Here is a 26815-nt window from a genome sequence, read left to right as displayed (position 1 = left end):
ACTAGAGTTAAAATATCAGACAGGTAAGAAGAACCAGGGCCCTCCAGGGTCACTAGAGTTAAAATATCAGACAGGTAAGAAGAACCAGGGCCCTGCCAGGGTTACTAGAGTTAAAATATCAGACAGGTAAGAAGAACCAGGGCCCTCCAGGGTCACTAGAGTTAAAATATCAGACAGGTAAGAAGAACCAGGGCCCTCCAGGGTCACTAGAGTTAAAATATCAGACAGGTAAGAAGAACCAGGGCCCTCCAGGGTTACTAGAGTTAAAATATCAGACAGGTAAGAAGAACCAGGGCCCTCCAGGGTCACTAGAGTTAAAATATCAGACAGGTAAGAAGAACCAGGGCCCTGCCAGGGTTACTAGAGTTAAAATATCAGACAGGTAAGAAGAACCAGGGCCCTCCAGGGTCACTAGAGTTAAAATATCAGACAGGTAAGAAGAACCAGGGCCCTCCAGGGTCACTAGAGTTAAAATATCAGACAGGTAAGAAGAACCAGGGTCACTAGAGTTAAAATATCAGACAGGTAAGAAGAACCAGGGCCCTCCAGGGTCACTAGAGTTAAAATATCAGACAGGTAAGAAGAACCAGGGCCCTGCCAGGGTCACTAGAGTTAAAATATCAGACAGGTAAGAAGAACCAGGGCCCTCCAGGGTCACTAGAGTTAAAATATCAGACAGGTAAGAAGAACCAGGGCCCTGCCAGGGTCACTAGAGTTAAAATATCAGACAGGTAAGAAGAACCAGGGCCCTCCAGGGTCACTAGAGTTAAAATATCAGACAGGTAAGAAGAACCAGGGCCCTCCAGGGTCACTAGAGTTAAAATATCAGACAGGTAAGAAGAACCAGGGCCCTCCAGGGTCACTAGAGTTAAAATATCAGACAGGTAAGAAGGACCAGGGTCACTAGAGTTAAAATATCAGACAGGTAAGAAGAACCAGGGTCACTAGAGTTAAAATATCAGACAGGTAAGAAGAACCAGGGCCCTCCAGGGTCACTAGAGTTAAAATATCAGACAAGTAAGAAGAACCAGGGCCCTCCAGGGTCACTAGAGTTAAAATATCAGACAGGTAAGAAGAACCAGGGCCCTGCCAGGGTCACTAGAGTTAAAATATCAGACAGGTAAGAAGAACCAGGGCCCTCCAGGGTCACTAGAGTTAAAATATCAGACAGGTAAGAAGAACCAGGGCCCTGCCAGGGTCACTAGAGTTAAAATATCAGACAGGTAAGAAGAACCAGGGCCCTGCCAGGGTCACTAGAGTTAAAATATCAGACAGGTAAGAAGAACCAGGGCCCTCCAGGGTCACTAGAGTTAAAATATCAGACAGGTAAGAAGAACCAGGGCCCTCCAGGGTCACTAGAGTTAAAATATCAGACAGGTAAGAAGAACCAGGGTCCTCCAGGGTCACTAGAGTTAAAATATCCGACAGGTAAGAAGAACCAGGGCCCTCCAGGGTCACTAGAGTTAAAATGTCAGACAGGTAAGAAGGACCAGGGTCACTAGAGTTAAAATATCAGACAGGTAAGAAGAACCAGGGTCACTAGAGTTAAAATATCAGACAGGTAAGAAGAACCAGGGTCCTCCAGGGTCACTAGAGTTAAAATATCAGACAGGTAAGAAGAACCAGGGCCCTCCAGGGTCACTAGAGTTAAAATATCAGACAGGTAAGAAGAACCAGGGTCCTCCAGGGTCACTAGAGTTAAAATATCAGACAGGTAAGAAGAACCAGGGTCCTCCAGGGTCACTAGAGTTAAAATATCAGACAGGTAAGAAGAACCAGGACCTCCAGGGTCACTAGAGTTAAAATGTCAGACAGGTAAGAAGAACCAGGGTCCTCCAGGGTCACTAGAGTTAAAATATCAGACAGGTAAGAAGAACCAGGACCTCCAGGGTCACTAGAGTTAAAATATCAGACAGGTAAGAAGAACCAGGACCTCCAGGGTCACTAGAGTTAAAATATCAGACAGGTAAGAAGAACCAGGGTCACTAGAGTTAAAATATCAGACAGGTAAGAAGAACCAGGGCCCTCCAGGGTCACTAGAGTTAAAATATCAGACAGGTAAGAAGAACCAGGGCCCTGCCAGGGTCACTAGAGTTAAAATATCAGACAGGTAAGAAGAACCAGGGCCCTCCAGGGTCACTAGAGTTAAAATATCAGACAGGTAAGAAGAACCAGGGCCCTGCCAGGGTCACTAGAGTTAAAATATCAGACAGGTAAGAAGAACCAGGGCCCTCCAGGGTCACTAGAGTTAAAATATCAGACAGGTAAGAAGAACCAGGGCCCTCTAGGGTCACTAGAGTTAAAATATCAGACAGGTAAGAAGAACCAGGGCCCTCCAGGGTCACTAGAGTTAAAATATCAGACAGGTAAGAAGGACCAGGGTCACTAGAGTTAAAATATCAGACAGGTAAGAAGAACCAGGGTCACTAGAGTTAAAATATCAGACAGGTAAGAAGAACCAGGGCCCTCCAGGGTCACTAGAGTTAAAATATCAGACAAGTAAGAAGAACCAGGGCCCTGCCAGGGTCACTAGAGTTAAAATATCAGACAGGTAAGAAGAACCAGGGCCCTGCCAGGGTCACTAGAGTTAAAATATCAGACAGGTAAGAAGAACCAGGGCCCTCCAGGGTCACTAGAGTTAAAATATCAGACAGGTAAGAAGAACCAGGGCCCTCCAGGGTCACTAGAGTTAAAATATCAGACAGGTAAGAAGAACCAGGGTCCTCCAGGGTCACTAGAGTTAAAATATCCGACAGGTAAGAAGAACCAGGGCCCTCCAGGGTCACTAGAGTTAAAATGTCAGACAGGTAAGAAGGACCAGGGTCACTAGAGTTAAAATATCAGACAGGTAAGAAGAACCAGGGTCACTAGAGTTAAAATATCAGACAGGTAAGAAGAACCAGGGTCCTCCAGGGTCACTAGAGTTAAAATATCAGACAGGTAAGAAGAACCAGGGCCCTCCAGGGTCACTAGAGTTAAAATATCAGACAGGTAAGAAGAACCAGGGTCCTCCAGGGTCACTAGAGTTAAAATATCAGACAGGTAAGAAGAACCAGGGTCCTCCAGGGTCACTAGAGTTAAAATATCAGACAGGTAAGAAGAACCAGGACCTCCAGGGTCACTAGAGTTAAAATGTCAGACAGGTAAGAAGGACCAGGGTCACTAGAGTTAAAATGTCAGACAGGTAAGAAGGACCAGGGTCACTAGAGTTAAAATATCAGACAGGTAAGAAGAACCAGGGTCACTAGAGTTAAAATATCAGACAGGTAAGAAGAACCAGGGCCCTCCAGGGTCACTAGAGTTAAAATATCAGACAGGTAAGAAGAACCAGGGTCACTAGAGTTAAAATGTCAGACAGGTAAGAAGAACCAGGGCTCTCCAGGGTCACTAGAGTTAAAATATCAGACAGGTAAGAAGAACCAGGGTCACTAGAGTTAAAATATCAGACAGGTAAGAAGAACCAGGGTCACTAGAGTTAAAATATCAGACAGGTAAGAAGAACCAGGGCTCTCCAGGGTCACTAGAGTTAAAATATCAGACAGGTAAGAAGAACCAGGGTCACTAGAGTTAAAATATCAGACAGGTAAGAAGAACCAGGGTCACTAGAGTTAAAATATCAGACAGGTAAGAAGAACCAGGGCTCTCCAGGGTCACTAGAGTTAAAATATCAGACAGGTAAGAAGAACCAGGGTCACTACAGTTAAAATATCAGACAGGTAAGAAGAACCAGGGCCCTCCAGGGTCACGGAGGGTTAAAATATCAGACAGGTAAGAAGAACCAGGACATTGATGGTATTAAAAACAAACAACAGAAGTTTAAAATCGATTCTAAAAGGAACTGGAAGCCAGTGGAGAGACGACGGCACAGGGGGAATGTGTTCACGTCTGGGTGAATTTGTTAAAAGCCTGGCAGCGGCGTACTGCACTAATTGGAGACGTGTAATAGAAGACTGGCTGAGGCCCACATAAAGACTGGCTGAGGCCGACATAAAGACTGGCTGAGGTCAACATAAAGGCTGGCTGAGGCCCACATAAAGACTGGCTGAGGCCCACATAAAGACTGGCTGAGGCCGACATAAAGACTGGCTGAGGTCAACATAAAGACTGGCTGAGGTCAACATAAAGACTGGCTGAGGCCCACATAAAGACTGGCTGAGGCCCACATAAAGACTGGCTGAGGTCAACATAAAGACTGGCTGAGGCCCACATAGAGACTGGCTGAGGCCCACATAGAGACTGGCTGAGGCCGACATAGAGGGAAGACTGGCTGAGGCCCACATAGAGACTGGCTGAGGCCCACATAAAGACTGGCTGAGGCCCACATCGAGGGAAGACTGGCTGAGGCCCACATAAAGACTGGCTGAGGCCCACATAGAGAGAGGACTGGCTGAGGCCAACATAGAGGGAAGACTGGCTGAGGCCCACATGAAGACTGGCTGAGGCCCACATAGAGGGAAGACTGGCTGAGGCCCACATAGAGGGAAGACTGGCTGAGGCCAACATAGAGGGAAGACTGGCTGAGGCCCACATAGAGGGAAGACTGGCTGAGGCCCACATAGAGGGAAGACTGGCTGAGGCCCACATAAAGACTGGCTGAGGCCCACATAAAGACTGGCTGAGGCCCACATAGAGGGAAGACTGGCTGAGGCCCACATAAAGACTGGCTGAGGTCAACATAAAGACTGGCTGAGGCCCACATAGAGGGAAGACTGGCTGAGGCCCACATAAAGACTGGCTGAGGCCCACATAGAGGGAGGACTGGCTGAGGCCAAAATAGAGGGAAGACTGGCTGAGGCCCACATGAAGACTGGCTGAGGCCCACATAGAGGGAAGACTGGCTGAGGCCCACATAAAGACTGGCTGAGGCCCACATAAAGACTGGCTGAGGCCCACATAGAGGGAAGACTGGCTGAGGCCAACATAAAGACTTGCTGAGGTCAACATAAAGACTGGCTGAGGCCCACATAGAGGGAAGACTGGCTGAGGCCCACATAAAGACTGGCTGAGGCCCACATAAAGACTGGCTGAGGCCCACATAGAGGGAAGACTGGCTGAGGTCAACATAAAGACTGGCTGAGGCCCACATAGAGGGAAGACTGGCTGAGGCCCACATAAAGACTGGCTGAGGCCCACATAGAGGGAGGACTGGCTGAGGCCAAAATAGAGGGAAGACTGGCTGAGGCCCACATGAAGACTGGCTGAGGCCCACATGAAGACTGGCTGAGGCCCACATAGAGGGAAGACTGGCTGAGGCCCACATAAAGACTGGCTGAGGCCCACATAAAGACTGGCTGAGGCCCACATAGAGGGAAGACTGGCTGAGGCCAACATAAAGACTTGCTGAGGTCAACATAAAGACTGGCTGAGGCCCACATAGAGGGAAGACTGGCTGAGGCCCACATAAAGACTGGCTGAGGCCCACATAAAGACTGGCTGAGGCCCACATAGAGGGAAGACTGGCTGAGGTCAACATAAAGACTGGCTGAGGCCCACATAGAGGGAAGACTGGCTGAGGCCCACATAAAGACTGGCTGAGGCCCACATAAAGACTGGCTGAGGCCCACATGAAGACTGGCTGAGGCCCACATAGAGGGAAGACTGGCTGAGGCCCACATAGAGGGAAGACTGGCTGAGGCCCACATAAAGACTGGCTGAGGCCCACATAGAGGGAAGACTGGCGGAGGCCCACATAAAGACTGGCTGAGGCCAACATAGAGGGAAGACTGGCTGAGGCCCACATGAAGACTGGCTGAGGCCCACATGAAGACTGGCTGAGGCCCACATAGAGGGAAGACTGGCTGAGGCCCACATAGAGGGAAGACTGGCTGAGGCCCACATAAAGACTGGCTGAGGCCCACATAGAGGGAAGACTGGCTGAGGCCCACATAAAGACTGGCTGAGGCCCACATAGAGGGAAGACTGGCTGAGGTCAACATAAAGACTGGCTGAGGCCCACATAGAGGGAAGACTGGCTGAGGCCCACATAAAGACTGGCTGAGGCCCACATAGAGGGAAGACTGGCTGAGGCCCACATAGAGGGAAGACTGGCTGAGGCCCACATAAAGACTGGCTGAGGCCCACATAGAGGGAAGACTGGCTGAGGTCAACATAAAGACTGGCTGAGGCCCACATAGAGGGAAGACTGGCTGAGGCCCACATAAAGACTGGCTGAGGCCCACATAGAGGGAAGACTGGCTGAGGCCCACATAGAGGGAAGACTGGCTGAGGCCAACATAGAGGGAAGACTGGCTGAGGCCAACATAGAGGGAAGACTGGCTGAGGCCCACATAGAGGGAAGACTGGCTGAGGCCCACATAGAGGGAAGACTGGCTGAGGCCCACATAGAGGGAAGACTGGCTGAGGCCCACATAGATGGAAGACTGGCTGAGGCCCACATAGATGGAAGACTGGCTGAGGCCCACATAAAGACTGGCGGAGGCCCACATAAAGACTGGCTGAGGCCCACATAGAGGGAAGACTGGCGGAGGCCCACATAAAGACTGGCTGAGGCCAACATAGAGGGAAGACTGGCTGAGGCCCACATAGATGGAAGACTGGCTGAGGCCCACATAGAGGGAAGACTGGCTGAGGCCAACATAGAGGGAAGACTGGCTGAGGCCAACATAGAGGGAAGACTGGCTGAGGCCCACATAGAGGGAAGACTGGCTGAGGCCCACATAGAGGGAAGACTGGCTGAGGCCCACATAGAGGGAAGACTGGCTGAGGCCCACATAGATGGAAGACTGGCTGAGGCCCACATAAAGACTGGCGGAGGCCCACATAAAGACTGGCTGAGGCCCACATAGAGGGAAGACTGGCGGAGGCCCACATAAAGACTGGCTGAGGCCAACATAGAGGGAAGACTGGCTGAGGCCCACATAAAGACTGGCTGAGGCCCACATAGAGGGAAGACTGGCTGAGGCCCACATAGAGGGAAGACTGGCTGAGGCCCACATAGAGGGAAGACTGGCTGAGGCCAACATAGAGGGAAGACTGGCTGAGGCCAACATAGAGGGAAGACTGGCTGAGGCCGACATAGAGGGAAGACTGGCTGAGGCCCACATAGAGGGAAGACTGGCTGAGGCCCACATAGAGGGAAGACTGGCTGAGGCCGACATAGAGGGAAGACTGGCTGAGACCCACATAGAGGGCATTACAGTAGTCCAGTCTGGAGCTAATGAAAGAGGTATCACCTTCTCAAGATCCTGTTGATTCAGGAACGGCTTCACTTTGACCAGGAGACGGAGCTGATAAAAACTGGCTTTGACCACAGAACTAATCTGTTTATCAAATTTAAGCCCGTTGTCAAACGTTACCCCAAGATTTGTAACAACTGGTTTAAAATAGGGGGCCAGAGCACCAGAGTGTGTTTTAAAAACATTCGCTATAGGTGATGTGCCAAACAAGATGCATTCTGTTTTTGTGTCATTTAAATGCAGAAAGTTGTGTGCCAACCACTGCTTTATATCAGTAAAACAATCCATTAGCCTTGTAAGAGCAGTGCTTTCATTGGGTCTTATGGGTAAATATATCTGCAGGTCATCAGCATAGAGGTGGAAAGACAGATTGTGTTTTCTTATAATTGATCCCAGAGATAGCAGATACAAGGAAAACAGAACAGGGCCGAGAACAGATCCCTGTGGCACCCCACAAGGGAGAGATGTGCGTGAAGAGCAGAGGTCACCAATCATCACAGAGAAGCTCCTGTTTGCCAAGTATGACCTAAAGCATTGGAGGGCGGTGCCACGGATGCCAGCATACTGCTCTGGGCGAGATAGAAGGACTGCATGGTCGACTGTATCAAAGGCTGCTGTGAGGCCCAGCAGCACCAACACAGCGGGGTTCCCAGCATCCAAGGACAAGGCAATGTCGTTATGCACCCTTAGTAGTGCTGACTCAGTGCTATGTCTGGATCTAAAGCCAGATTGGAACTTGTCAATAGCACAATGTGTCTCTAGAAATGTCTGTAATTGGATAAAAACAACTTTTTCTAAGACCTTAGAAATAAAAGACAAATGGGAAACAGGCCTGAAATTGGACAGCACCGAGGGGTCAAGATGTGTTTTTTTAAGGAGGGGCCTAACCACAGCATGTTTGAAGGCAGCTGGGACGGACCCTGAACTAAGGCAAATGTTTATAAGAACAAGCAGACTGGGCCCAACAGAATTAAAAACCTCCTTCAAAAATGTTGTTGGAATAATATCTAAGGAACAGTTAGTGGGTTTCATGCCACGAACCACCTTAGTGAAAGACGGTAAAGAAATGGTCTCAAACTGCTGGAAAACAGCAGGTTGCATAGAAGGAGCACTCACATCATCAGGGGACGTACCGAGGGTATTACTGATAGTCCGCCTGACTGATGCCACTTTGTCAGTAATAAAGGCTAGAAACTCTTCACAGGTTGCGGTGGAGGCATCAGACAAGACGGCGGGGCGAGGGTTAATAACAGAGTCAATAGTGGTAAACAACAGTCTTAGCTGGTGAGAACTGTTGGCGTTAATGGAGGACAGATATCTGGACTTAGCCTCCTTGAGAGATCTCTGGTAAGCAGCCAAACTATCCCTCAACCAGCCGAGAGATACATGCAGTTTGTCCTTTTTCCACCGTCGTTCAGCCTGTCTACATTGCTGTCTGAGCAGACGGGTGTGATCGTTCAGCCTGTCTGCATTGCTGTCTGAGCAGACGGGTGTGATGGTTCAGCCTGTCTGCATTGCTGTCTGAGCAGACGGGTGTGATCGTTCAGCCTGTCTGCATTGCTGTCTGAGCAGACGGGTGTGATCGTTCAGCCTGTCTGCATTGCTGTCTGAGCAGACGGGTGTGATCGTTCAGCCAGGGATCTGTCTTGGTTTTGGTGTGTTTTTGCTGAAACGGTGCAACAGAGTCCAGAATTGCAGAACATGTTGAATGAAAGTTGGAGAGCAGGCCATCAGGACAAGGAGGAGAAACCAGCCTCCTGCCATCAGGACAAGGAGGAGAGACCAGCCTCCTGTCATCAGGACAAGGAGGAGAGACCAGCCTCCTGTCATCAGGACAAGGAGGAGAGACCAGCCTCCTGTCATCAGGACAAGGAGGAGAGACCAGCCTCCTGCCATCAGGACAAGGAGGAGAGACCAGCCTCCTGCCATCAGGACAAGGAGGAGAGACCAGCCTCCTGCCATCAGGACAAGGAGGAGAGACCAGTCTCCTGCCATCAGGACAAGGAGGAGAGACCAGTCTCCTGTCATCAGGACAAGGAGGAGAGACCAGCCTCCTGTCATCAGGACAAGGAGGAGAGACCAGTCTCCTGCCATCAGGACAAGGAGGAGAGACCAGCCTCCTGTCATCAGGACAAGGAGGAGAGACCAGCCTCCTGCCATCAGGACAAGGAGGAGAGACCAGCCTCCTGTCATCAGGACAAGGAGGAGAGACCAGCCTCCTGTCATCAGGACAAGGAGGAGAGACCAGTCTCCTGTCATCAGGACAAGGAGGAGAGACCAGCCTCCTGTCATCAGGACAAGGAGGAGAGACCAGTCTCCTGCCATCAGGACAAGGAGGAGAGACCAGCCTCCTGTCATCAGGACAAGGAGGAGAGACCAGCCTCCTGCCATCAGGACAAGGAGGAGAGACCAGCCTCCTGCCATCAGGACAAGGAGGAGAGACCAGTCTCCTGCCATCAGGACAAGGAGGAGAGACCAGTCTCCTGCCATCAGGACAAGGAGGAGAGACCAGCCTCCTGTCATCAGGACAAGGAGGAGAGACCAGCCTCCTGTCATCAGGACAAGGAGGAGAGACCAGCCTCCTGCCATCAGGACAAGGAGGAGAGACCAGCCTCCTGCCATCAGGACAAGGAGGAGAGACCAGCCTCCTGCCATCAGGACAAGGAGGAGAGACCAGTCTCCTGCCATCAGGACAAGGAGGAGAGACCAGTCTCCTGTCATCAGGACAAGGAGGAGAGACCAGCCTCCTGTCATCAGGACAAGGAGGAGAGACCAGTCTCCTGCCATCAGGACAAGGAGGAGAGACCAGCCTCCTGTCATCAGGACAAGGAGGAGAGACCAGCCTCCTGCCATCAGGACAAGGAGGAGAGACCAGCCTCCTGTCATCAGGACAAGGAGGAGAGACCAGCCTCCTGTCATCAGGACAAGGAGGAGAGACCAGTCTCCTGTCATCAGGACAAGGAGGAGAGACCAGCCTCCTGTCATCAGGACAAGGAGGAGAGACCAGTCTCCTGCCATCAGGACAAGGAGGAGAGACCAGCCTCCTGTCATCAGGACAAGGAGGAGAGACCAGCCTCCTGCCATCAGGACAAGGAGGAGAGACCAGCCTCCTGCCATCAGGACAAGGAGGAGAGACCAGTCTCCTGCCATCAGGACAAGGAGGAGAGACCAGCCTCCTGTCATCAGGACAAGGAGGAGAGACCAGCCTCCTGTCATCAGGACAAGGAGGAGAGACCAGTCTCCTGCCATCAGGACAAGGAGGAGAGACCAGCCTCCTGTCATCAGGACAAGGAGGGGAGACCAGCCTCCTGTCATCAGGACAAGGAGGAGAGACCAGCCTCCTGTCATCAGGACAAGGAGGAGAGACCAGCCTCCTGTCATCAGGACAAGGAGGAGAGACCAGCCTCCTGCCATCAGGACAAGGAGGAGAGACCAGCCTCCTGTCATCAGGACAAGGAGGAGAGACCAGCCTCCTGCCATCAGGACAAGGAGGAGAGACCAGCCTCCTGCCATCAGGACAAGGAGGAGAGACCAGCCTCCTGTCATCAGGACAAGGAGGAGAGACCAGCCTCCTGTCATCAGGACAAGGAGGAGAGACCAGCCTCCTGTCATCAGGACAAGGAGGAGAGACCAGCCTCCTGTCAGCATGCAGATGAGAGTCACTAAAGGCAGCGGCAAACTCTCCAGCCGTCGATGAGGTGAAGATACGGCGTCTGCCAGCTGGAGAAACAGGCTGATTGGTAGGTGGGGGGGCAGCAAGGTCAAAAACAATGGGGAAGTGATCCCAGATCGCTGTGTCCACTATTTCTCTGAGGGAAACTGAAAGTCCATGAGAGATGACGAAGTCAAGGGTGTGCTCATGTGTTGGTGCATTTACAGCTTGAGTGAGACCAAAGGAGTCCAGGAGGCCTTTAAACTCATTAGCCTGTTGATTTGCTGCACAACAAATATGAATATTAAAGTCTCCACAGATCAAAAATTTGTCGAATTTTGGTATAAAATCAGACAGGAACTCAGAGAACTCTTGAATAAAGTCCTTATCATATTTGGGAGGGCGATAGACTGGGGCACACAACACGGGGCAGGCGAAGTCGATCACAAACAGTTGCAGTTCGAAGCTGGAATAATTATTAGCGGTTATCATTGGGCATCTGAAGCTCTCCTTAAATATTGCAGCAAGACCGCCGCCACGACCAGCGGCTCGCGGGGTGCTGAAGAAGGAACAGCCGGGGGGCGGAGCTCGGAGAAGGTGCTGTCATCACCTGGTTTCAACCAGGTCTCTGTCAGCAGGAGGAAATCCAGGTCATGTGTAGTAAAAAAGTCATTCAAAATAAATGACTTCTTTGTGAGAGATCTGGAATTAATCAGCGCCATATGAGCTGAGCATCGGTCAGTCTGGAGAGAGAAGCGGGTGAGCGAGTGGAGATTCCCCGGCACACCGCCCCGCTGGGAGGTCCGTACAGGCCGACAACATGGGAGCAGCTCCCCGGCGTCCCCGTGAACCGGCCGGAGCCACCGGCGTCTGTACTCCGCGGAACTCCGCAGATCGTAGCCCCGATAATCCGTGGAGGATCCAGCTCGTAGGCAAAAGGGCTCGGGACGGGAAGAAGCCAGGGAGGATTTCAGCCTGTTGAGAATTCCTCCTCGTTTTCCGCGTCTTCTGCGGCGACCGTTGCGGGGCATCCAGCAGGAGAGACGCCGTAGATGTGGCGGTATGGACGCCAGGAAAGGCAGAGGTGTTTTTGAATAGTCATCAGAGCCGCAGATTGTCAGTTTTTCCAGAGACTCGCGAATATTAAGAAGTGTCAGGCGATCGTACACCTGCAGTGATGACACACTCCATAAGGCAGACAGCAGACATAACAGCAACACACTTAGCAGAGGGAGACGGCCAGCCCAACACAGAGGCGCCATCTTGGTAGAGAGAGAGTGAGAGAGAGAGAGAGAGAGAGAGAGAGAGAGAGAGAGAGAGAGAGAGAGAGAGAGAGAGAGAGAGAGACAGAGAGAGAGAGAGAGAGAGAGAGAGAGAGATGGCTTCCAAACGTCAATATGATTCAGGAGTTAGCAAAAGAAAGAAAAAGTCCAAACAGTCAGAGTCTCGTGCTTCACTTGAAGGTGGGATGTTGTTGAAATAGAAAAGAAAAAACTTTGTGGCATAAACTGTTTATGCCACAAAGTTTTTTCAGACGTGAGCATCTGTAAAGTTCTTGTTCATTGTTGATTCGTCAGTAACTGTGATGTATTATTGTTATTATTATTATTATTATTATTATTATTATTATTATTATTATTATTATTATTATTATTATTATTATTATTATTATTATTATTATTATTATGTTATTGGAAGGGGGGCCCCAAATAAAATCCTGCTTCGGGCCCCCACTTGGCCAGGGGCGGCCCTGCTTCGAGGGGACCCGAGTACCCTTGGGTACCAGACCCTGTACTGTATATAAAGCTTTCGTTTTTGTTTTCTCTATCTATCTATCTATCTATCTATCTATCTATCTATCTATCTATCTATCTATCTATCTATCTATCTATCTATCTATCTATCTATCTCTCTCTCTCTCTCTCTCTCTCTATCTATCTATCTATCTATCTATCTATCTATCTATCTATCTATCTCTCTCTCTCTCTCTCTATCTATCTATCTATCTATCTATCTATCTATCTATCTATCTATCTATCTATCTATCTGTCTATCTATCTGTCTATCTATCTATCATAGTCCTCTGGAGTGGACATTTCTGTGAAAATGCCCCTTGAAGCACTTAAAAAAACACAACATGATTAGTAAATGTGTTTGAATGAGTCAGTCTGATTGAATGATGATGATTTTGTTTTTTATAAATTGGCGTGAAATGAATGTGCAGTTTGTTTGAATCAGTAAGTAACGTTGTGCTAACAAAAGCTTCAGGAGACTCATTGGCCTGCAGTACCCTGGCGGGACGGGAGGGGGCAGCAGGGCCTGCAGCACCCTGGCGGGACGGGAGGGGGCAGCAGGGCCTGCAGCACCCTGGCGGGACGGGAGGGGGCAGCAGGGCCTGCAGTACCCTGGCGGGACGGGAGGGGGGCAGCAGGGCCTGCAGTACCCTGGCGGGACGGGAAGGGGGCAGCAGAGCCTGCAGTACCCTGGCGGGACGGGAGGGGGCAGCAAAGAGCAGGAGAGGATTGACCCGACCTGTATTGCGCACCACAGTGAGAGCAGAAGAAGGAAGTGGGATTGTTTTGGTCCAGCGGGTTGAACAAAAGCTCAGAAAAAGGAGTATAAACGGTGATAAAACGGTGTAATCGTCTCCTCGGACTCGTTTTTTTTTAATTTGCAGGTACGTTCAGACTCTCGTTCTGATTAAAAGTCAAGCTAATCGTCCGCGCGCGCGTGGAGAGCTGCTGTAAACACACTTTTCTATCACTCTTCTCTATTCACACACATTCAACCTACTGGAAACACTGGCGATGCTCATTTTTCTTTTAGTCTTTTACATATGATTTGAATGGGAACTTTAAAGGAAACAACTTCAGACTGAATTGCAACAGTGCTTTAATCTGTAGCAGGGTACAGAGGTAAAACACACTAAATAGAACATGTCGGCTTCTACCACACGTATGATCTAATGAAGTGTGTGTGTGGGACTGTACCAGCAGGTGGTCTGCTGACACATCAACACACCACCATCCACACCAGTCCTCACAATCTAGGAGATTAGTTTGGAGAAGCAGGGAAATAAACCATGGAAACATTGAAACAGCAGGACTAAAACATTTTCTGTTTGACCACCATTGAAAAACATGTACATTTACTGTAACATGACACGATTCTGTGCTATTTTTAAGATTTAAAAGTAACTGGTGTGACTGTAGAAGCTCTGTGAACACTGATGTCCAGCACCCAGTACTCACGATGACCTCATGTGGTGAGGTCATGTGGTGAGGTCCAGTACTTCATGTGGTGAGTTCCAGTACTTCATGTGGTGAGGTCCAGTACCTCATGTGGAGAGGTCATGTGGTGAGGTCCAGTACCTCATGTGGTGAGGTCCAGTACTTCATGTGGTGAGGTCCAGTACTTCATGTGGAGAGGTCATGTGGTGAGGTCCAGTACCTCATGTGGTGAGGTCCAGTACTTCATGTGGTGAGGTCCAGTACTTCATGTGGAGAGGTCATGTGGTGAGGTCCAGTACCTCATGTGGTGAGGTCCAGTACTTCATGTGGTGAGTTCCAGTACTTCATGTGGTGAGGTCCAGTACCTCATGTGGTGATGTCCAGTACCTCATGTGGTGAGGTCCAGTACTTCATGTGGTGAGGTCCAGTACCTCATGTGGTGAGGTCCAGTACTTCATGTGATGAGGTCCAGTACTTCATGTGGTGAGGTCCAGTACCTCATGTGGTGAGGTCATGTGGTGAGGTCCAGTACTTCATGTGGTGAGGTCCAGTACCTCATGTGGTGAGGTCCAGGTCCAGTACCTCATGTGGTGAGGTCCAGGTCCAGTACTTCATGAGGTGATGTCCAGTACCTCGTGTGGTGAGGTCCAGTACTTCATGTGGTGAGGTCCAGTACTTCATGTGGTGAGGTCCAGTACCTCATGTGGTGAGGTCCAGTACCTCATGTGGAGAGGTCATGTGGTGAGGTCCAGTACCTCATGTGGTGAGGTCCAGTACTTCATGTGGTGAGGTCCAGTACTTCATGTGGTGAGGTCCAGTACCTCATGTGGTGAGGTCCAGTACTTCATGTGATGAGGTCCAGTACCTCATGTGGTGAGGTCATGTGGTGAGGTCCAGTACTTCATGTGGTGAGGTCCAGGTCCAGTACCTCATGTGGTGAGGTCCAGGTCCAGTACCTCATGTGGTGAGGTCCAGCACTTCATGTGGTGAGGTCCAGTACTTCATGTGGTGAGGTCCAGGTCCAGTACTTCATGTGGTGAGGTCCAGTACCTCATGTGGTGAGGTCCAGTACCTCATGTGGTGAGGTCCAGGTCCAGTACTTCATGAGGTGATGTCCAGTACCTCGTGTGGTGATGTCCAGTACCTTATGTGGTGAGGTCATGTGGTGATGTCCAGTACTTCATGTGGTGAGGTCCAGGTCCAGTACTTCATGTGGTGAGGCCCAGTACCTCGTGTGGTGAGGCCCAGTACCTCATGTGGTGAGGTCATGTGGTGAGGTCCAGTACTTCATGTGGTGAGGTCCAGTACCTCATGTGGTGAGGTCCAGTACTTCATGTGGTGAGGTCCAGTACCTCATGTGGTGAGGTCCAGGTCCAGTACTTCATGAGGTGATGTCCAGTACCTCGTGTGGTGAGGTCCAGTACCTCGTGTGGTGAGGTCCAGTACCTCATGTGGTGAGGCCCAGTACCTCATGTGGTGAGGTCATGTGGTGAGGTCCAGTACTTCATGTGGTGAGGTCCAGGTCCAGTACTTCATGAGGTGATGTCCAGTACCTCGTGTGGTGAGGTCCAGTACCTCATGTGGTGAGGTAATGTGGTGAGGTCCAGTACTTCATGTGGTGAGGTCCAGTACCTCATGTGGTGAGGTCCAGTACTTCATGTGGTGAGGTCCAGGTCCAGTACTTCATGTGGTGAGGTCCAGTACTTCATGTGGTGAGGTCCAGTACTTCATGTGGTGAGGTCCAGGTCCAGTACTTCATGTGGTGAGGCCCAGTACCTCGTGTGGTGAGGCCCAGTACCTCATGTGGTGAGGTCATGTGGTGAGGTCCAGTACTTCATGTGGTGAGGTCCAGTACCTCATGTGGTGAGGTCCAGTACTTCATGTGGTGAGGTCCAGTACCTCATGTGGTGAGGTCCAGGTCCAGTACTTCATGAGGTGATGTCCAGTACCTCGTGTGGTGAGGTCCAGTACCTCGTGTGGTGAGGTCCAGTACCTCATGTGGTGAGGTCCAGCACTTCATGTGGTGAGGTCCAGTACTTCATGTGGTGAGGTCCAGTACTTCATGTGGTGAGGTCCAGTACCTCATGTGGTGAGGTCCAGTACCTCATGTGGTGAGGTCCAGGTCCAGTACTTCATGAGGTGATGTCCAGTACCTCGTGTGGTGAGGTCCAGTACCTCATGTGGTGAGGTAATGTGGTGAGGTCCAGTACTTCATGTGGTGAGGTTCAGTACCTCATGTGGTGAGGTCCAGTACTTCACGTGGTGAGGTCCAGTACTTCATGTGGTGAGGTCCAGGTCCAGTACTTCATGTGGTGAGGTCCAGTACCTCATGTGGTGAGGTCCAGTACCTCATGTGGTGAGGTCCAGTACCTCATGTGGTGAGGTCCAGGTCCAGTACTTCATGAGGTGATGTCCAGTACCTCGTGTGGTGAGGTCCAGTACCTCATGTGGTGAGGTCATGTGGAGAGGTCCAGTACTTCATGTGGTGAGGTCCAGGTCCAGTACTTCATGTGGTGAGGCCCAGTACCTCGTGTGGTGAGGCCCAGTACCTCATGTGGTGAGGTCATGTGGTGAGGTCCAGTACTTCATGTGGTGAGGTCCAGTACCTCATGTGGTGAGGTCCAGTACTTCATGTGGTGAGGTCCAGTACCTCATGTGGTGAGGTCCAGGTCCAGTACTTCATGAGGTGATGTCCAGTACCTCGTGTGGTGAGGTCCAGTACCTCGTGTGGTGAGGTCCAGTACCTCATGTGGTGAGGCCCAGTACCTCATGTGGTGAGGTCATGTGGTGAGGTCCAGTACTTCATGTGGTGAGGTCCAGTACCTCATGTGGTGAGGTCCAGGTCCAGTACTTCATGAGGTGATGTCCAGTACCTCGTGTGGTGAGGTCCAGTACCTCATGTGGTGAGGTAATGTGGTGAGGTCCAGTACTTCATGTGGTGAGGTCCAGTACCTCATGTGGTGAGGTCCAGTACTTCATGTGGTGAGGTCCAGGTCCAGTACTTCATGTGGTGAGGTCCAGTACTTCATGTGGTGAGGTCCAGTACTTCATGTGGTGAGGTCCAGGTCCAGTACTTCATGTGGTGAGGCCCAGTACCTCGTGTGGTGAGGCCCAGTACCTCATGTGGTGAGGTCATGTGGTGAGGTCCAGTACTTCATGTGGTGAGGTCCAGTACCTCATGTGGTGAGGTCCAGTACTTCATGTGGTGAGGTCCAGTACCTCATGTGGTGAGGTCCAGGTCCAGTACTTCATGAGGTGATGTCCAGTACCTCGTGTGGTGAGGTCCAGTACCTCGTGTGGTGAGGTCCAGTACCTCATGTGGTGAGGTCCAGTACTTCATGTGGTGAGGTCCAGTACCTCGTGTGGTGAGGTCCAGTACCTCGTGTGGTGAGGTCCAGTACCTCATGTGGTGAGGTCCAGTACTTCATGTGGTGAGGTCCAGGTCCAGTACTTCATGTGGTGAGGCCCAGTACCTCGTGTGGTGAGGCCCAGTACCTCATGTGGTGAGGTCATGTGGTGAGGTCCAGTACTTCATGTGGTGAGGTCCAGTACCTCATGTGGTGAGGTCCAGTACTTCATGTGGTGAGGTCCAGTACCTCATGTGGTGAGGTCCAGGTCCAGTACTTCATGAGGTGATGTCCAGTACCTCGTGTGGTGAGGTCCAGTACCTCGTGTGGTGAGGTCCAGTACCTCATGTGGTGAGGTCCAGTACTTCATGTGGTGAGGTCCAGTACCTCATGTGGTGAGGTCCAGTACTTCATGTGGTGAGGTCCAGTACCTCATGTGGTGAGGTCCAGTACCTCATGTGGTGAGGTCCAGGTCCAGTACTTCATGAGGTGATGTCCAGTACCTCGTGTGGTGAGGTCCAGTACCTCATGTGGTGAGGTAATGTGGTGAGGTCCAGTACTTCATGTGGTGAGGTCATGTGGTGAGGCCCAGTACCTCATGTGGTGAGGCCCAGTACCTCATGTGGTGAGGTCATGTGGTGAGGTCCAGTACTTCATGTGGTGAGGTCATGTGGTGAGGCCCAGTACCTCATGTGGTGAGGCCCAGTACCTCATGTGGTGAGGTCCAGTACTTCATGTGGTGAGGTCCAGGTCCAGTACTTCATGTGGTGAGGCCCAGTACCTCATGTGGTGAGGTCCAGTACCTGAACGGTGTTGATCTGGTCCTCTCATGTAGGAAACCTGATTGATGGATGTCCTACAGTATCAATGAATCAACCACAATGAGAACATCCACACTGATTCTTCTGTCCTGGTTTCAGTCACATAGATTCAGATCAACTCCAATCAGTGTAATTTATAGAGACCAAATATATTGCAGACATTTGAAAGCACTGTTATAGAGAAAACATTTCCACATGAGTCAGCATGAGCCACTCTGGAAAGGAAAAGCACTGAAACGTTTGTGTTTTCTAGCTCCAGCATGAAGACGAAGCCTGGTCTGATCACTGATTCCTTTAAGGTGGTGAAGAAGGACAGACGAGTGCGTAAAGGAGAGAGGAAGCCATCTCCTCCTCCTCCTCCTCCTCCTCTGGACGGTGAGGAAGAGCCGTCTGCTGCTTCAGCCAGTCTGAGACACTTCAACCTTCCAGTCCATCTCCCAGCAGATCAGTGATGTTGTGTGCTGCACCTTCTATCACACCATGGCTGAAGGTCACATGTTCAGTGTGGACAGTAGCCATTGCATTTTTCATTCTGCCAAGTATTTTGTTTATGCTGACGACGTGTTTGTTTTCTGAGACATTCGTCTGACACAGTGATCTGACCTGTTCCTCTGGGTGTGAGCAGAGCCTGACGCTGACCCGGGGCCCGAGGAGCTGCAGAAGCTCCGACAGTTTGACCTGGACTGGAGGTTCGGCCCCTGCTCAGGTAACATGACAGTTCGGCCCCTGCACAGGTAACATGACGGTTCGGCCCCTGCACAGTTAACATGGCGGTTCGGCCCCTGCACAGTTAACATGACGGTTCGGCCCCTGCACAGTTAACATGGCGGTTCGGCCCCTGCACAGGTAACATGACGGTTCGGCCCCTGCACAGGTAACATGACGGTTCGGCCCCTGCACAGGTAACATGACGGTTCGGCCCCTGCACAGGTAACATGACGGTTCGGCCCCTGCACAGGTAACATGACGGTTCGGCCCCTGCACAGTTAACATGGCGGTTCGGCCCCTGCACAGGTAACATGGCGGTTCGGCCCCTGCACAGGTAACATGACGGTTCGGCCCCTGCACAGTTAACATGACGGTTCGGCCCCTGCACAGGTAACATGACGGTTCGGCCCCTGCTCAGGTAACATGACGGTTCGGCCCCTGCACAGTTAACATGGCGGTTCGGCCCCTGCACAGGTAACATGACGGTTCGGCCCCTGCTCAGGTAACATGACGGTTCGGCCCCTGCTCAGGTAACATGACGGTTCGGCCCCTGCACAGTTAACATGGCGGTTCGGCCCCTGCACAGGTAACATGACGGTTCGGCCCCTGCTCAGGTAACATGACGGTTCGGCCCCTGCTCAGGTAACATGACGGTTCGGCCCCTGCACAGTTAACATGGCGGTTCGGCCCCTGCACAGGTAACGTGACGGTTCGGCCCCTGCTCAGGTAACGTGACGGTTCGGCCCCTGCACAGTTAACATGGCGGTTCGGCCCCTGCACAGGTAACGTGACGGTTCGGCCCCTGCACAGGTAACGTGACGGTTCGGCCCCTGCTCAGGTAACGTGACGGTTCGGCCCCTGCACAGGTAACGTGGCGGTTCGGCCCCTGCACAGGTAACGTGACGGTTCGGCCCCTGCACAGGTAACTTGACGGTTCGGCCCCTGCACAGGTAACGTGACGGTTCGGCCCCTGCACAGGTAACTTGACGGTTCGGCCCCTGCACAGGTAACGTGACGGTTCGGCCCCTGCTCAGGTAACGTGACGGTTCGGCCCCTGCACAGGTAACGTGACGGTTCGGCCCCTGCTCAGGTAACGTGACGGTTCGGCCCCTGCACAGGTAACGTGGCGGTTCGGCCCCTGCACAGGTAACGTGGCGGTTCGGCCCCTGCACAGGTAACGTGACGGTTCGGCCCCTGCACAGGTAACGTGACGGTTCGGCCCCTGCACAGGTAACGTGGCGGTTCGGCCCCTGCACAGGTAACGTGACGGTTCGGCCCCTGCACAGGTAACGTGACGGTTCGGCCCCTGCACAGGTAACGTGGCGGTTCGGCCCCTGCACAGGTAGCGTGACGGGAGAGTGTCTGCACTCACATGGACACAGAGAGACAGAAGAGCAGATGGAACGTATTGATCTGGGGCTTTAGAAGATCATTTCAGTGTCACTGCATCACTACTGCTGGCAGCTGCACTAATAGTTTGCTGCATTGCACTGGAAAAACAATCTACGATTTCACAGTTTCTCTATGCAGAAGTGAGACCTTTTATGGAAGTATTTTATTCTGGTAGAGTAACTTTAATTGCTGTACGTTATAAAGGGTTTAATACCATTTTGGTCTGAATATAAGAACAGTGCGATCTCTTAACTCTTTGTGCGCTCCATATTCTTACGTTGCTCTCTGTGATTCTGTATTTTTTTCATCATCCTAGCAGTTATAATCTCAGCTGCATTGATCACCATCAGATTCAAATCATCCTCATCACTCCTCCTGGCAGGATATTCCTTTGAATTTTCATACTTTTCTCCAGGAGAATGCTGTTTTGGTCATTTTTTAACCATTGATTTTATGTTAGGAAGGTTTGTTTATACTTCTTTGTGGGATATAAGATGCATCAGATTATGTTTATTGATATTTAAAATACAAGGACAAGCAGATATTTCTTTTCCTACAAACCTTGAATATGCTGTGTGACACACTCACTTTTCCTGAATTATTTCCTGGAGAAAATACAACTTGACTTATGTTCAGATGAAGTCAGTACTGAGAATTGTGGTGGGACAATATATTATTATGATATATGAGATATATATGATTTTCCCTTCCCTTTGTCCTGTTCAGCAGCTTGGTCAGACAATACGATGTGATTGAGAGCTTCTGATGTCAGAAGAGTTTTTACTCTTGTAACAGGAAGAGACTAAGAGTCTCCTCATGTTGCTGCTTTATTAGAAGTTGGCATGGCTGCTGTACATGACTGGGGGGAACGCTTAGAGAGAGAGAGAGAAGATTGAGAAGAGAGAAAGAGAGAGCGAGAGAGAGAGAGAGAAGATTGACAGGAGAGAGAGAGAGAGAGTGGAGGGTGGGGGGGGACATACAATACCCTTGTTAGTGCTACATATATTATCTACAGTTTTCACACTGATCCAAATATTTTCCAACTGTTGTGCAGCCAGTAACATGATTGTCTAGATTAAACAAGCCTGAGCAGCTCTATCTAGACAGTAACATGATTGTCTAGATAAAACCAGCCTGAGCAGCTCTATCTAGACAGTAACATGATTGTCTAGATAAAACCAGCCTGAGCAGCTCTATCTAGACAGTAACATGATTGTCTAGATTAAACCAGCCTGAGCAGCTCTATCTAGACAGTAACATGATTGTCTAGATAAAACCAGCCTGAGCAGCTCTATCTAGACAGGAACATGATTTTCTAGATGAAACCAGTCTGAGCAGCTCTATCTAGACAGTAACATGATTGTCTAGCAAGAATATAAATTAGCAGGTAGGCACAAGAACAAAAAACAAAAAGAACGATAACAAAAGCAAACAAAAACATGATTTTGATATTTGAAAGAACAATAGCAGAAAACAAGAAAAATCAGCAACAAATCTCATCAATGAGTGGAAGTGTGTGTGTGTGTGTGTGTGTGTGTGTGTGTGTGTGTGTGTGTGTGTGTGTGTGTGTGTGTGTGTGTGTGTGTGTGTGTGTGTGTGTGTGTGTGTGTGTGTGTGTGTGTGTGTGTGTGTGTGTGTGTGTGTGTGTGTGGTTGGAACTGTTGTGGGGGGGCCTGCAGCAACACCCGGGGTCCGAAGCCACCTGGGCCAGACTCTGCCATTCCGGCACCCGGCGTCCCCTGGACCCAGGGGGGCCCCAACAAACTCCCCCCGGAGAGCCATGCCCCAACCCGGAAGGCACCAGACGGAGAGTGCAGAGAGGACCCCCCCAGGCCAGAGGGGCCCACAGGAGAAGGATAAAGGGCGCGGAGCCCCAGGCCGCAACCCAAGGCACCAAGCCGGGATCGGGCAGAACTCCCTGTTCGGGACTCCAGTACCTCGGAGCCCCGCCTATCCCGGTGGCTAAGCCCGCCGCACTCCTGGACCAGCCACCACACCCCCCTCCCCCCGACCAGGAAGCACGAAGGCCCAGTCAGACCTGGCTGGAGGACATCCGCTCCCCCACCCCCAGGAGCCCCAATACCCCCATCCCTAATCCCAACACACACACACGTGAATTTCTCTTGGTGTGAATTTCTCTTGGAGATCATTAAAGTATTTATCTATCTATCTATCACTCACTCACTCACACACACACACACACACACACACACACACACACACACATACACACACACACACACCTCTACACTTGCACATACACATAAACATACATACACCTACACACCTACATTCACATACCTACAACTACATACACGTACACGTACACACACATGCACAGACACATACATTTACTTGGGGGGGAGGGGGATGCCCCCTACTCCCCAGGCCCCCACCAGACCTCTACAAGTACCATCATCCATCAATCCAACCGTGAATTGGGAGGGAGAACCACAACACCACCCCCCCCCCCCCAGGAGTGCCACGCCCGAGCAAGCCCGAGGAGCTGAGCCAAAAGACGAAGCTCTTGATTTACCCGTCGATCTTCGTTCCTCCCCTCACCTATGGTCATGAACTATGGGTCATGACCGAAAGAACCAGATCCCGGATACTGGGATCTCTAAGGGTGATGGGCGGGGTGAGGAGCTCAGTCACCCTTAGAGATAGGGTGAGGAGCTCAGTCGCCCTTAGAGATAGGGGGAGGAGCTCAGTCAGATAGGGGGAGGAGCTCAGTCACCCTCAGAGATAGGGTGAGGAGCTCAGTCGCCCTTAGAGATAGGGTGAGGAGCTCAGTCACCCTTAGAGATAGGGTGAGGAGCTCAGTCACCCTTAGAGATAGGGTGAGGAGCTCAGTCACCCTTAGAGATAGGGTGAGGAGCTCAGTCACCCTTAGAGATAGGGTGAGGAGCTCAGTCGCCCTTAGAGATAGGGTGAGGAGCTCAGTCACCCTTAGAGATAGGGGGAGGAGCTCAGTCACCCTTAGAGATAGGGTGAGGAGCTCAGTCACCCTTAGAGATAGGGGGAGGAGCTCAGTCACCCTTAGAGATAGGGTGAGGAGCTCAGTCACCCTTAGAGATAGGGGGAGGAGCTCAGTCGCCCTTAGAGATAGGGGGAGGAGCTCAGTCACCCTTAGAGATAGGGTGAGGAGCTCAGTCACCCTTAGAGATAGGGTGAGGAGCTCAGTCACCCTTAGAGACAGGGGGAGGAGCTCAGTCACCCTCAGAGATAGGGTGAGGAGCTCAGTCGCCCTCAGAGATAGGGTGAGGAGCTCAGTCGCCCTTAGAGATAGGGTGAGGAGCTCAGTCACCCTTAGAGATAGGGTGAGGAGCTCAGTCACCCTTAGAGATAGGGTGAGGAGCTCAGTCACCCTTAGAGATAGGGTGAGGAGCTCAGTCACCCTTAGAGATAGGGTGAGGAGCTCAGTCACCCTTGGTTGGATGGATGGTTGGATGGATGGATGGATATGATCATGTGTAATAGATAGACACAACTTCTAAAAGCTATGGTTCCATGCACCGTGCATTGAAAATGACAAAATTACAGAAAAGTGTATTTATTTTTGTTAGTATACAAAGGCTGTGTGATTAACTAATGAACCATCTCCACTTCTGAAACTCTGCTGGGGCAAACTGCAGGACCACTCAGTTATTGAAATATCAGTTCATTGATAATAGCTGAGCAGAGCTCACTGAGCCAACTGTGTATTGACAGTTACTATGTCACGAAAGTCGTGGTTAATGGAGTTAGCTCATCAACTCTGAACTAACTCAGTCCTCCTGACAACAACACGGAACCTGCTCCGCTTTGCACTTCCTTTCACTTCAGATGAGAAATGTTGAGTTTCCAAAGTCTCGTTTGGGTCAGATAACCAGGATTATGAGGGAAATGGATAAATACCTTCACTGGCGACCTGCTGCTTCACCTGGATCTTTGACATGTGCACACAAACTACAGGAACCTGATGAAGATCTGAGACTGATGAAACCACCAACAAGCAGATTTAAAAAGATGACATTTCTCAAATGTGTAAAAAAAAAAAAAAAAAAGTCTAAAAAAGGGTTCAATGGCCAAAAACATTTGACAAATCAAAAAAGGAAACATTTACCAAAAAAGACTCAAAATAATTCTAAAGAGATAAACTGTGTTATTGTTATTTATTTAAACCACTTTGTCTTTGCTTCATTTGTAAAGTTGAATGTTTTGTGGCTTCAGATGAAATTGATTTGGTAGAAAGCTGTAAAAACAGCTCTGTTGAATACATCCATGTGCACCTAATGAAGAGGAATGAAACCATACAAATAGTTACTTTTCCAATTGAATCGGTTACTTTTTATCGGTAGTAACTAGCAAGTAACAGGAAAACGCTAACAATGGTGCTATGCAGACTTTTTCAATGACGTTCACAACAGGGTCTTATTGTTGAACATTTTTGTAATCCGGATTACAATTCTTAATATTTCTAAACAAGTGATGCAGTGACAAATGGAGAAACTTCACACAATGACGGACCTGAGCAGGGAGTGTGTGTGTCCAGAGCAGGAACATGTCCCTGATCACACACCTGACGCTGGTTCAGTGAGAGAAGGTGGCGCGCTGAAGACAGGTGAGGACAGGACAGATGAGGACAGGACAGGTGAGGACAGGACAGGACAGGTGTGGACAGGACAGGTGAGGACAGGACAGGTGAGGGGAGGACAGGACAGGACAGGTGTGGACAGGACAGATGAGGACAGGACAGGTGTGGACAGGACAGGTGAGGATGGGGAAGTGGATACACAGCCTCTGAAGCTTGTGATGTTTCAGGGATCAGCAGGCTGCAGCGATGGGAGAGAGCCAGGCTTCATGGACTGAATCCGTCTGAGGAGATCAAAGAGCTGCTGCAGACACACACAGACCCTGAGTACAACAACAGGTAACACACACACACACACACAGAGTGAAATGTCAGTATGATTGAAGTACGTTGACTGCGGCTGTGCTCTCTTTTATCTCTCATATTTATCTGACGCTCACCTTCATGTCCCTCTGAATGAAATCTTTTAGAAACAACGGTGTTTTTTGCCTTTCAGCCTGTGGAGCGACTATCCTTTATGAGGAAGATGAGAAGAAAAGAGGACAAGAGTGATTGAAATTTGTAAAAGCACTACACTTTGCATGAGAGAAACAGGTCAAAACTATTCCACAGAATATTAGAAAACTCTAAAACCCAAAATTCACCGTGTCCTGTGTCCTGTAGTTCAATATCTTTTTTAAATAAATGGCTTCTGGTTGAACTCTGGCCTCCTCTCTCATTTTATGAGGTGTTTCTGTGTGAACACGAAAGGATGGATTAAGTAAATCCCTCATGCTAAGCTCCTCTCTGGACTCTCCTGTGGGGTCGTACGATCACATTCATTCACCTTGCTCTTTTTATAACTGAACTAACAATAACACTGTGTGTGTGTGTGTGTGTGTGTGTGTGTGTGTGTGTGTGTGTGTGTGTGTGTGTGTGTGTGTGTGTGTGTGTGTGTGTGTGTGTGTGTGTGTGTGTGTGTGTGTGTGTGTGTGTGTGTGTGTGTGTGTGGATTGAAATGCATCTTCAGTCAAACTCCTCAAAAATTCTGTGCCCCGACCGCTGAGCCGTGCAGCTGAATATTGCCTTTGAAATAGAAGCAATAATTTTTCCTGCAAATATTAGTTTGCTTTCTTCATTTCATTGTTTCAAAGAAAAAGAAGAAAGGTATATTTTCAAATAATCAAGGGCACACAAGGTTTTGGAAAGTGACGGACTGGATTATGTCAAAGTGTAGTCAGACGACTTGGTGGAAGCAGATACACTAAGAAATGTAACACACTTCAACAAATATAGTCATCAATAATCTGACCTGCCAAAAGGTATTTTTCGGGTAGTTATTAGGAACAAAATACACACACACACACACACACACACCCGGAATACCCCCCCTCCCCCTCCCCCCAGGTTTCGATTGGCTCTCACATCGATCAGTTCGGCAGCAGCAGACGCACCGCCAGTTGATTGGTCCGTCGCGCCGTGATGCGATCAACAGGCGGGTGCTCGTGTCCTTAAAGCTCCTAGTGGGCGGGCCTGTCAAAGATCCTGTGTGCTGATTGGTTGAAGCAGCACGTCTGTCCAATGTCTGGGCTGCTCATTGGTTTGCTTCCAGCAATTTGGAGCTCCTGCATCACACCGTTAATCATGTTCGCTGCTGCATCACCGCTGGTAAAGCCAGCAAGGCGGAGCCGTGACATCACCGGAACTACCGGACTTAAGGTGAATTAAGGGCTTAAAACATGTCATTCTTAACAGCACACAACTCAATCAATACGCGCATGTACTTATAAAACACTTTCCTGAATTATGTATGCATAATAAGCAATACTTGACACGTCTGTGTAGAAATAAGTAGTGACTTTTAGACCGCTCACCGGAAGTGTGTTGGTGTGAGTGTTTAGCTTGACGCTAAATTCT

At 50.1% G+C, this 26815-nt stretch overlaps 1 protein-coding gene across 1 annotated transcript; it reads left to right on the top strand.

Annotated features, from left to right (window-relative positions):
* Positions 1–13401: 13401 nt before the first annotated feature.
* pold4 (DNA polymerase delta 4, accessory subunit) lies at positions 13402–25619 on the top strand. The gene is made up of 5 exons (XM_080519212.1): positions 13402–13525; positions 18500–18621; positions 18872–18952; positions 25150–25258; positions 25416–25619. The coding sequence occupies exons 2-5, from the start codon at positions 18507–18509 to the stop codon at positions 25438–25440; spliced, it is 330 nt and encodes a 109-aa protein (XP_080375338.1). The 5' UTR covers positions 13402–13525; positions 18500–18506; the 3' UTR covers positions 25441–25619.
* The last annotated feature ends 1196 nt before the right edge of the window (positions 25620–26815 follow it).

This window comes from Blennius ocellaris, assembly GCF_963422515.1.
Source record: "Blennius ocellaris genome assembly, chromosome: 3".
In the NCBI taxonomy this organism is placed as follows: domain Eukaryota; kingdom Metazoa; phylum Chordata; class Actinopteri; order Blenniiformes; family Blenniidae; genus Blennius; species Blennius ocellaris.
This window is presented reverse-complemented; position numbering and strand designations above follow the sequence as displayed.